The sequence below is a fragment of the Thunnus thynnus genome, chromosome 15 (genome assembly GCF_963924715.1).
Source record: "Thunnus thynnus chromosome 15, fThuThy2.1, whole genome shotgun sequence".
In the NCBI taxonomy this organism is placed as follows: domain Eukaryota; kingdom Metazoa; phylum Chordata; class Actinopteri; order Scombriformes; family Scombridae; genus Thunnus; species Thunnus thynnus.
The window spans coordinates 21,761,615-21,773,916 of record NC_089531.1 but is presented as its reverse complement, the minus strand read 5'-3'; the positions used below and the strand labels follow the sequence as shown (position 1 = coordinate 21,773,916).

Here is a 12,302-nt window from a genome sequence, read left to right as displayed (position 1 = left end):
CGAGGGAGACCGATATGCTGCCAATCAACGTGTTAGATGATAAGGGATTGAAAGAGTTAGTTCAGTACCTCAAGTACGAGTACGTTATGCCATCGAGAGCTACTGTGACTAAACGCATTGAAAAGCATTTTGAGGAGAAGGATGAGCTAAAAGTCAAGCTAGCCAGGGCAGACAAGCTAGCCCTGACCAGCGACTGTTGGGCAGCTCTCACAAATGAAAGCTACATCACAACTTTTCTTGAAAATTAACTGTATTTACCTTAAGTAGTTACCTTTTTACCTTCTTAAAAATTAACCGTAGTTACCGGTTAATGGGTGTTCCTCTGTCCGAAGCAAAATTACCCGAAACTGACATCCCTACTATGTAAATATAAGTTTGTGTATATGTCCTTGGAATATGCCAATGATCTCAACTGACCACTGCTTGTGTCGCCTCTTCCCTCTGCAGTCTCTCGAAACACTGCAAGCATACAACAGAATAAGCTGTCAGAGTAATGCTTTACTGCTGGCACATTATATTAGACTGATAGCTACTCCCATCAAGCCATGTGAACTCAAATAAAATACAAAATGAGGGATTGTCATTTTGTATTAATCAAAGCAGAGCAACAAATACAGGGGTTGTACTATTAGTGGCGTTTCATATGATTCTGAAACTGGAGAATCATTTGGGGAAGCTGAAGATGTCACACCAGTCAACCCAGCGTCTCACCCTGTCACAGCCTTCCACGGGGGTTACACCAGGCTTGCCCTGGTCTCCTTTTTCTCCCTTGGCACCAACTGTGCCTGGCACCCCTGGCAACCCATGGGAACAACCCCCAACACAGGCCTCCTGCGTTGTAGAACACACACACATAGAAACAAGCATGCACAAGCGCACTGATCAACTGTTTTCATGCCAAAATAATGCCAAAACAAAAAAAAAAAAAAAACGTCAAAAATGCCATATCCCCAAAATTAATCTTTTTACTGCTGAACTTACATCATCATCTCCTCCATTGGAGTCTTGCTGCAGTCCGATAGGGTTCTACAAATTGGGCAAGGACACAGAACTTAAATCAATATTAATTTAAGTACTTTATAGCATTAAAGATAATAATTCAGAAAAACTCAAATGATCAGAATCAACTCCTTTTCTCCACATTGAACAAAATAAAAGTTTCCCAACGTTTTTCACAGAATACAGTTATATGGGTTGGAGTGAATTATGTTTTCTTTGACAACTTCACAAATGCACAATGACATCACACCTATGCTTTTTTGTAACTTATTGTGTAACAGTTTGTTGCTTTTGACTCAACTCGAAGAAGATACTACCAGGGTCCCAGTGCAGTAGAACATACTAATAACTCTAACCAGGTTTGAATAGTGCATTCACATGGGATAAGAGGCAAAATTAAATACATTGAAAGACATCAATAAGCACAATAAATTAGCTCAAATTTTTAAATGTGATGTTGATTGACACTATTGTTTCCCCACACAATGTACAGGTGTATTGATGATGAAATGGAGGAGCTACTCAGAGCTGGAAAAACTGAAAATGTATTCAGCGCATCTTGGAAAACAAAAAAGGTGTTAATTCTTTGGAATTACATTTCGTTTTCTCTTTAGAAAAATAATGAATTTGAAGTTGGCAATAGGTTTCAAAGTTGCAGTTTAACTGACACTTGTCTAGTATTTTCTGTAGAAGTTTAACTTAATTTACACATTGATACAGGGGTCTATACTTATTACACCCTCACAAAACATACAAACTCAAAACTATTAATTACACAGCAGTGCCAGAGAGCTTTGGTGTCAAATATTTAACTCATGTTAACAAAAGATTCTGAATTGATTTATGGCCCCCCAAAATCAATAGCTTTTATGAACACTACAGCATCAACAATCCACTGATTACACCACATGTTAATAGTTGATTGTTATAAGGTAGACAGTAACAAATATGAATTTGATAAATAAAACAAAAACAGATAAACGCTGGAAAGGCAACAAAACATCAGTGCTCATTTCTACTAATGGTCATGTAACTGTAACTCAGTTCTGTCAAGAGCTCCTGTCTGCATCAGAAAAATTCAAAGGGTAGAGTTTAAAATTCAGAGAGTAAAATGTTGCAACAAGGAAGAAGGACAGACACATAACTGGCTCTGCCCACACAAACTATACATACAGAAATGCGCAAACACACATACTTGATGTAAAAGTATACATGAAAAAACAGACACAAATGCCACAATGGAATAACACTGTCTATTTATAGTAAGTCCACAAGCCCACTTACATCACATTTACTGTGAAAGGTGATCTGCTCCCTGTCAAAGCAGGGGGACCTTTTTTACTGACAGAGTTTGTAAATGGCACCTGGCCTGGTTTCAAAGTCATTACAAACCCATGTGGCATTGTTCAAACCGCAGCCATTAGCTAGAAAGGCTATTTTATGCTGTATGCTAATGACCGTTATAAGGTCTGCAACAAGGCCTTGTGCATTAACAGACTTGCTCAAAAGAAGGTTCACTATAATTATGTGTCACTGTGCAGTATTCACTTCTGCTAAACAATAAAGGGATCTGCAAATTGCAAACTTTGTGATTTCTCTGAGGAACATGCTGTTATGTTTCAAGGGTGCTAACTTTTCTAATGTAGTCAAAGTCCTTATAAAAGAAAAGAGTATTTAGCAATAGGTCAAAGCTTACAACTCATATTTCAGTCAATTTAATTGCTCATCTGCATTTTAGTTTACAGATCATGGCTGTTTGTATGTGTAACACTCTCTTAAAGAACAGAAGTTTTTCTCAACATGTGATCCAAAACTGTCCTTCTTTTCCACAGAGGAATCAGGGAGGTCCTCCTCCATTAAACTTAATTATTCCTGTGTTGAAGGTGAAGCTCCCCTTGAGTGCTGGCTAAAGATCAGAATTGATGTTCCCTTAATGAAATTAAGCCATCAGCAGACTTGAAAGAAACAAAACTGACACCATATACACTAAGATTTCACAGATAACTTCACTACACTCTAACTCATTTCTCCACTTTGATGTTGTCCTTGCACTTGCTAAACTTGCTTTGTCAACAGGAAGTTGACAAAGCATACCTGCGGTACAATGGGCTAAAATTCTGAATAAGTACACTGTATAAACCTTATGTCCACTCCTGCAGTTATCCATGAATATATATAAACTAAACCAAACTTGCTCTCCCCTTGGTCGGACATCAGCAGCACCCTTTAACTGAACTAAAGCGGCCTTTGTGCTGAAATTGTATGATTTGATGGCGGTTATTCTCACATTACAGCACAATTTGGCGACATACTGTACATAAACCTTTTAAATCAGTCTACAATAAAATTACAATTTTAGAAAATTATACACACAACTATAAAGAATATTAATTAATTTATATAAATAATAATAATAAAATGGAACATTACTAAAAATCTATGGAGAACTACATAGAATTTTTGCCCTTAAATAAACATCATGCAAAGCATAATAAATTGTGAGTTTGAAATACTAACTTGTGCTCTTAAATCAAATAAAGCACACATGGAGGTGCACATGTTCTCACAGGACCTTCTATTTTAAAATAAATACCAGTTCCTGGTACATGCATGCTTAGGTGTGCTTTTGCATCATTTGTGCGAAAGCCCCAGATCTCGAATCAGTAGATAAAAACCGCCTCTCCTCCTTTTGTCTCTAATTTTACTTACGATGTATCCAGGCAAACCCGGTTTCCCCGGTATCCCGTCGTTTCCAGGGATACCCTGAAAGAAGGAACTGAGGTTGAACTGATTTGTTGCTAATCGAGGGCTAGCCACTCCCATCTCCACCAGTGGTCAAGGCAGAGTCAAAGGGTTAGGATCAAAATGATCAAACTTGTTCCCTCTCTTTTCCTATTATGAAACTTTGAAACTAAGATTTATAAAAATTAAAAATATTTTTTTAAAAAACCTGTGTTTTACTCAAAATCAGTTTGAATTTAATAATCTAATTATAAAATACAGTATTTGCATTTAGTACTACTTTAACTTCAGTGAATATTACAAGAGCACCCTTGTGGACATCCTGCATCACCACTTTTGATGTCCTTCTTACACCTTTGACTCTTGGAACACAGAGTAACACTTTATTTAAAGGTCTGCTTAAATCAAAAACCTTAGAGTCTCATCAATCAAACTAGAACTTAAAACTGAGAAGTGAGCAATGTGTTGTTTCTTTAACTTTTATATTTTGAAGAAGACCTTCAAATAACTGTTCATGTCTTAATGGACATTTTCCAAAGCTTGCTCAGTTGCTCCCCACATAGGTTAAAGCATGAAGCACCAGACGGGTTAGTGCATTTCACTTTGATCATCATCACTTGATCATGACTTTCTTAGCCTATTTTGATCCAAGCTATTGCACGCATTCAGTATTCAAAGTCGCTCCCTTTCCTACATGCATATTATGAACTTTTTCACCCATCAAGTTGCAAAGCATGTCAAAGCCTTACTGAAGTATTCAAACTGCCCAAGCTGAAAGCCCCCATCCTGAGTAGCTTTTCGTTCAATTCAGGTGAATAGAGCAGCTGCTGAATTGAACTTAAGAAAGACCCCTCTTCACCATCCTACTGCCCCTTTCTCTTACCTGTGGTCCTTGGATTCCATTTACTCCCCGAGGCCCAGGTGGACCAGGGGGGCCAGGAGGTCCTGGGGGCCCCTGCAACAAACAAAGACACAGCCATAGATGACATCACACATTCATAGTCAAATACAAATGAAGAGTACTGTTATTTTCTGAACAAATTTCACAAAGTAACAGCAGAGACAACGCTTTCAAACAAAGCCCAAGTTATCAAACAGGACTGCTGGCTGGCAGATCAAACCTGAGGCCCAGGCTCCCATGTGTTTATCGGAGTTCCTGGAGCTCCCTGGAAGGCAAGAGTAGTCACAATCAGAGAGGCACCGGTGCTTGCACAGACAGGATATACAGAAATTGCACCGTGTGTTAAATTGTATTGAATGTACGTTTTTTGTGTGTTTAAAAAAAATCAATGTGTATTAAGACTGCTGCTGTGAGGTAAAATTAAATTAATTGTATATCTTCATGTGTTTATTCCAGTGTGTGTGTGTGTGTGTGTGTGCGTTTTCTGCAACCATGTACTCACAGGTCCGCCTACCCCCATGTGCCCCGGTGTTATGCAGTTGCACTCTCCAGGTTCACCCTAAAATATACAGGAGAAAAAAAAAAGTTCCATAAAAAAGCTTAAGTGAAACTCTTTGCGTAGTTTTCAACACAGGCTGCAAAACTGAGTCCTCATTCAAGAATAAAACCACTCTAGTTATTGTAAGAAAGTCAGAGCAGTCAGTTTTGCTTAATCCTGAAGTCTTGTGCATCAAAAATCGCAGCAAGAGATGAAATACTACCAAGATTTTTTAAGATTCTTCATCACATGAAACTGTCGCTTAAAACTTTGTGTATTGCAAGGATACAATGAATGACGAAAAAAGGTGTAATTCACCAAATCCCTTTAACAGGAGGAGCCATCATGATATCTCTATTTACACATATGCACTCACTATTTTCCTTTAACATTCAAGCCAGGTTTTTACAGTACATATGACTCTCAGATCTCAGACCTTGTATAAACTAAATAAAAACCCTGACGACTCTATAAATGTTACCTCTCTTGCTCATTCTCTCTTAGTTTGCTTGACTTTTTTCTCTTTTTGTAAACTTTATTTTTCCAGTAAGCTCAGCCCTAATGAAGCCTCCTGTCCCACATCTTACGCCCCTTCCGACCCTTAAGCACTGCCTCCACCGCTTCTTCATCTCTCCCACCCTCTCAGTGACAGTCTGGACTGGTGGCTCTGATGAATACGGTAATTAATAGTCTCACACACGCTCTCTCTTAAGGCCCTGAAACTCCTCTTGTCTGCCAGCAACAGTACACTTGTCACCTCCTTTGCTACTCTATCTGTGCCCCACGGCTGGTGTGTGTGTGTGGATGCGAGCGCAAATGTGCGTGTCTGTGTGTGTGTTAAGGGAGTAGGGTGGTTGTTGAACCATCTCTTGCGATTACCATCTGTTCCACCCCCTTATATTCAAACCCCTCCAGATCCCTTCATCCAAACAAAACGGTAGACTTACCTTGTCCCCTTTAGCTCCATCAAGTCCCTGCAAGAGAAGGAGACAGTGCAAATGCGCGCACACACACACACACGCACACGCACACACACACACACGCACACACACACACACACACACACACACACACACACACACTTAGTTACTTTTGCTTTGTTGTTCCAGAAAAAAGCTCATGGGGCAGTGAGCTGAGCGCAGATCAGGGGACAGAGGATGAGATGGGAGCAGACATTGCCTCTGTTATGGATCGAGGCAGACATCCTTGGTTAAAAATGATGCCTAAATCAAGGACAATTCCTAAAGAAGCTCAAAGAAAATTGAAACTCTGAACAGACACTAACACAGAGGCAACAACTCAAGTTTGTGGCTTAAATTTCTCTTACATCTCTGCAAATTGCTGATGAATATGCATGAAAACATGCAAATACAACTACAAGCTTTAGACAATAGAGGAACAAGACAACTCACAGGTCTGCCGTCGGCTCCTGGCAATCCTTTAGAGCCAGGGGCTCCATCTTTGCCCTGTGGGTGAAAAAGAAAACAGAAAAGAATAGTGTTTGACAATATAAAGGTACATGCAGTGCATAAAAAGACATGACATTATGCCCATGTGCACTTGCAAAAAGATGCATTTATGTCCTACCGGGGGCCCTGTAATTCCAATGCCCATTGGCCCCTGTGGTCCTGGAAGTCCAACATCTCCTATTGTGCCCTGTGAACAGAAAACACCCACAGTGTAAGGCTCACAGTTTCATTATTTCAAACAGAATGGGATTCATTTGACTGCATATTGCAACAATAAGCTGGCTCCCATCACTCTATTTTATACTACCTTTTCCCCTGCAGGTCCAACAGGGCCAGGCAATCCTCTGGTTCCAGGAGGTCCCTGTACAAAGCACACATATTTGACCAAACTACAAATATATAGTGTAGAAAAGCAGGACTTTGGAAATATAACAGAGACTTACTACAGGTCCTGGAAGCCCTCTTGGTCCCTCTTCACCCTGTGACATAAATAGACAGAACAGACAGAAAAATGACGGAAAAAATGAAGGAGTGGCTTTCCTGTGTCAGTAAAGAATCACGTGAAGATTCCACAATGAATCAGAGGATTCAAGAGTAAATGTCCCTGGATCATTTTTCAATTGTTATTTACAACCTCATGATTGTATTATTATTAGATCTGAGATATCATAGCAGGATGTGGTGTTCATTAATGAGATCACAGCACGACTGTGTCTATCTAGAAGCTGTGTATAGTTTGTGTGTGACAGAGCTGCATCAGCTGTTGGCATAAAACCTATTTATTATGCCAGATACTGTTGTTTTTGGCTGGACTGCGACAGCGGGGGCCAGCCCTATAACCAGGATTGCCCGTGACTGACTGCCTGACTGACTGATGGTGGAGACACACAGACTGCAGCGAGGTCGCATCTGGACACACTGGACCACTAAACACTCAAGCTGATGGTGACGTGGTGGTTGATGTACTGGGTTGAGTGGTGCTTGGTTTTGGGTCGTCTATTTTCAACATGGCGGCCGAGTCACAAACTTTCTCATATCACAGCTAAACAGTACACTAAAATATGTCTCTGAAAAAATTTGAGGCAAGAAATGGGCAATTCAGTAACAGAATCTTGATTGATATTTGATCAGCACTGCTTAGTTTGACAGTTTGATTTGAGTTTTGTGGGCCAGGCGTATTGCACTGGACGGACTCATGTACATAAAGTTGAGGTTGAGTCATGATTATGCAAATTCAGATATGGTTATTGGTCCATCAACACACTGTACTGTATCCATCATGCACTGTATGGCTGAATCTTGTCCCAGATCCGTCAACTTGACATCTGGCAGTGGATCCAGTGTGTCTGTACCTTGAGTGAGTCGCTGAGTGATGAAGTTACACCATTGGTCAGCTGAATGCCACCACTTTGTGTATCCGTTTCAAACCTTGTGTACCTCGTTTCAAATTAAAGTTCCAGTGAAACGGACATTAGAGCGTCTTCAGCTTCTGTACTGTGACCTGTTTCCCAGTGAAACAGAATATTTGCGTGGTGTACAGTTACAAGAGGGATTTAAATCAAATCCTTTGTATTTGATTGGACCACTACAAAGTGGGTGGGGCTTAGCACGTTAAGTGTGATATGCAGCTGCAGAAAGAAACAGAGCTACAGAGGACTGTTGGCTCAGTAGGACAAAGGAGAGATGAATCAATTAAACCTCAACCACATTGTTTTGGAAAGTTTTTGCCCACTGATATCGACACATACATCTCTTACTCTTACTATCCATGTTAGCTACTACACCCCCACATGTCGGTCAAGTGCATTTTTATATGATGGGTGCGGTTAGCTAGTCGCCCAAAGTCACATTTGATTGGATGAATTTTTGTAAACGCCACTGAGTTCAAGATGAATCACTGAACATTTGAAACCGTTTTACAGGAAAGGAAATACAAGGATTTTAAAGTAAAAATACTCAAAAATGTACATATAACTGGCATATCATAAGAGGTAACTGAACAATTAACACAGGAAGACAGGATTAAAAGTGGGAAAATGTATTTTTCATTTCACTGGGTCTTTAAAAGTCCTCTAGCATTTCATACACAGTCCAGCCATTTACTAGGTTTTGAAGGGTTTGACCTAGTCTTGTTTCAAGACACATCAGCCTTACTTGTGGTCCTGGAAGGCCAACTCCTGCAACTCCAGATTCTCCCTGTAGGGGGTACAGGACAATACAGATTAGAATATGTCAGTGATGCATGAATGGACACAATCCCATGTATTTATAAACATCATGATACACCGACATAAATGGATATTCATACCTTGCCTCCTTTGGGACCAGGAGGTCCCTGCACACCTGGTAAGCCTGGTTTTCCCTGAAAAGAAAACATCAACAGCAAATTATTACAGTACAGAGAGCTGGATGCAAATAAATAAATACATAAACAAGCAAATTCACTCACATTCTTTCCAGGCTTCCCTTCTCCTGAGGGACCAGGGTCTCCTCTCTCTCCTTTGGGTCCTGGCACAGCTACACCATCACCCACTGCAGTGCCCAGAGATGGACAGCTGGTACAAGCATCACCCTGGCAAAACACAACAAATCAAAACCTTCATCCAGGAACCTTGAGAAATAAACAAACTTCAGTTAAAAAATGATAGCACCTAATCTGTGTGTATTTGTAAACACCAGAAACCACTGGAAACCATCATTGGTCCAAAGGTGTGACCACTGGTATCAAAGATATTCCCTGCAATTTTATATCTCATGGATGGAGAGACAAAAGCCAGATCCATACTAACTCAAAAAGACCTAACTACTGTACATCTCTGTAATATATGGAAAAGAATCAGACTGATTTGATCTTAATCACAGGCCAAAATTTCAGGAACTTTGTACCTTCTCTCCCTTCAAGCCCATCACTCCATCCCGTCCAGGCTCTCCAGGCAGTCCTGGTTCTCCACGAGCTCCATCCACTCCCTTGTCCCCTTGCTCTCCTTGGTCACCCTGGTAACATTAAAATATGATGATAAAAGGCCCAAACAATCATCTCCGTAGTTCTTACAATGCTTACATTAAAAGGTACCCTGTGGAGTTTTTGACCACTATCAGCACAATGGAGCAATGTTTTTACAAGTGGGTCCCTGTTTTGTTTCACAATGTGATACACATTCCTGTTGTTGGTTTCATGCTAATCCACTGACTAACAGTTGGTGGCAATAATGCACCAAGAAATGTAGCAATGTGAAGGAGAAGACTAATAGCAAGCAAACATGGATGTTAACGACGCATGATTTAAATTTTTTTAAGAATTGGCTTGTGTTTTTTATGAGGAAGGAAATGCACTCAACATGTTTCTTAGACCTTAAGCATACATACAATGCATTTGTTGCAAAACACTGAATGTAAACATAATTTTTGTTTGAAGAAAACTCTACAGGGTACCTTTAATTTCCCTTTGTAATCTGTTCTGTAGCTGCATTGCTGATATCAAACTAAAGCATTTCTTTGAAGTAGAGCGCTACCAATACATCAGACAGGTCAATATTAATGGCGGATATGATCTTTTGTGTTTATGACTTATTGAACTCTGAAATATTGCTAACGGCATCAGCCAAAAACATCCACTATCGGTCAGCCTCTACTTTGAAGTCCAGGAAAAGTTATTGTAGGAGTCCTTTCAGGTAATTTAAGTCAGCCTGGCTTAGTTGATGGCAGATTTATTTCCCAGTTTTTCGGGTAAAGTGATGGGAATGCTCGGTGACCTGAATTAAACTGAGTGCCTGGGCTCCCTTGAAATATTTTTTAATATTGTAGGATGATTTTCCTGGAGACATTCTTGGTCCCAGCAGATGTTGTGTTGGTATTAGTATTAGTATTAGTTAAGGTATTCTGTCTCCAAAGGCAATTGGTGATTCCAAATGCCACACTGGGACTGTACAGAATGCCCATGAGACATCAATAAATTGGTTTTAATCTCTATTTCTCAGCTGATACCAAGGCTTCTTATTGTGTTGTGAATTTGTTGCTGCTACATTCTGTATTTGATAACACATACACACAACAGCCATAAGTGAAAATCTATTAGAAACTTTAAGAGGAATCTTACCTTTTCTCCTGTAGCACCAGGCAGACCCAGCAGGCCCTGTGTAAGCAAATAGTATGGTGATGTACAAACGCAAGCAGATAGATGAATGCAGGTGCACACACACACACACATACACATATACAACGCTCATGTGCAGTCATCTGCAAGTACTGTGCAAGTCCCCTTCCATTCAGATAAAATAACTGTTGACATTTGACATAAAGCTAACCACAGAGGCACACAGCATGTAATTGGGAGGTGTGACAGAAGCCAACAGAGATTTATTACACTTAGTAAATATTCTGCGGTAAGACGAGAATCCCTGCATATCCTACTTGTACAATAAGCATTGGGTTGATTCACCAAAAACTTTTCACTCATCCAGATGCTGAATAATCAGTTTCAATGTTGAAACAAAATAGGATAACAAGAAGCTACTTTGTATAATTTGATGTCTACTAATAATTCTGATGACAACATATACTTATGACAGTGGTGGTGTATGCAGTGTAGATTTCTGTTTAACTAAACTGTTGAAGTATGCTATGAAACAATGCTATCTTTATTTGCCCCCTAAAAGGGCTTGGTTGTAAGTTGTAGGAGTATTACATTTTCAAGTAACAAGTTATATTGTTATATAATTGTTATATTGTCTCTAGTTTTATAGAGTAAACACACAGCAATGACTATAATAAACAATAAAATGCAATTAAAGCACAATAATGTCATATGTAATAATATAGAGCACAATAAAACAAATGGTGGCAATATATACAAAATACAATTTAAACCATTCATTAAGGTCAGACAGGAAGTCAATAGTTTAATAAACTCCAATATAAAGTCAGTCATCGGTGCAAAATAGGAAATACGGACATAAGAACTGAAATCATTTTAAGCAGCAGGGATTAAGGAGTCTTTTGCTCCTGAGCATAGGTACTCAGAGGGCATCATACTGCCCTCTAAAGGGGGGACCAAGAAAGTGTTGAGAGGCACTGACCTTTCCTCACCTGACAGTAATTTTTGTAGCTCTTTTGAATAAACTCAATTTCCTTCCAGCACCACAAGGTTATAATGCAAAAAAATAAAATTAATTAAACAAATCAAATATATATATCAAGTTACTGATTCTAAAAAGCTGTCTGTGTGTGTTTGTAGATATTTAATTTGATTTTGTTTCTAGATATTTCTGTGATGGCTAGCATCGTATGAACTGCACCTGTTTGCCATCGGCCCCAAGCCCTGGAGGTCCGGGGGGCCCTGGAGGGCCTGGTTCGCCTCTTATTCCCTCAGACATTTTGATGATGGGAGGACCGCTGCCAACCTCAGATGGCTGGCAAACACCACACTCGCCCTAGGGAAGGGCAAAGAGTCAGGAAGGTTTGTTTGCATGACAATCAAGCTAGAGGACACAAAGAATGAATATATACAGTAGGTCTACTCATACCTTCTCACCCTTAAGGCCAGGAACACTAAGACCAGGTAGTCCTTGCTCTCCCTGTCAAAACATGAATATAATATTAAAGCAACATGGGTTGAGATAGTGTCAAGGGGTATAATCAAAAGGTATAATCACAC

General features: G+C 39.7%; 1 protein-coding gene across 8 annotated transcripts in view; it reads right to left on the bottom strand.

Moving 5' to 3' along the window:
- The window catches only part of col16a1 (collagen, type XVI, alpha 1), a 70,564-nt gene that overhangs the window by 16,779 nt on the left and 41,483 nt on the right, over window positions 1–12,302 (bottom strand). For 6 of the 8 annotated variants that reach the window (XM_067611341.1, XM_067611343.1, XM_067611348.1 and 3 more), the window contains 19 exons: window positions 12,172–12,222; window positions 11,944–12,078; window positions 10,746–10,781; window positions 9,536–9,643; window positions 9,099–9,221; window positions 8,958–9,011; window positions 8,804–8,845; window positions 7,093–7,128; window positions 6,957–7,010; window positions 6,768–6,836; window positions 6,593–6,646; window positions 6,128–6,154; window positions 5,145–5,201; window positions 4,863–4,907; window positions 4,625–4,696; window positions 3,709–3,762; window positions 982–1,026; window positions 712–831; window positions 418–459 (listed from right to left, as the gene is read on the bottom strand). In XM_067611341.1, the coding sequence (XP_067467442.1) occupies window positions 418–459; window positions 712–831; window positions 982–1,026; window positions 3,709–3,762; window positions 4,625–4,696; window positions 4,863–4,907; window positions 5,145–5,201; window positions 6,128–6,154; window positions 6,593–6,646; window positions 6,768–6,836; window positions 6,957–7,010; window positions 7,093–7,128; window positions 8,804–8,845; window positions 8,958–9,011; window positions 9,099–9,221; window positions 9,536–9,643; window positions 10,746–10,781; window positions 11,944–12,078; window positions 12,172–12,222 (1,224 nt within the window). The remainder of the gene's footprint in view (window positions 1–417; window positions 460–711; window positions 832–981; window positions 1,027–3,708; window positions 3,763–4,624; window positions 4,697–4,862; window positions 4,908–5,144; window positions 5,202–6,127; window positions 6,155–6,592; window positions 6,647–6,767; window positions 6,837–6,956; window positions 7,011–7,092; window positions 7,129–8,803; window positions 8,846–8,957; window positions 9,012–9,098; window positions 9,222–9,535; window positions 9,644–10,745; window positions 10,782–11,943; window positions 12,079–12,171; window positions 12,223–12,302) is intronic. The other 2 variants (XM_067611344.1, XM_067611346.1) reach the window with 2 other exon arrangements.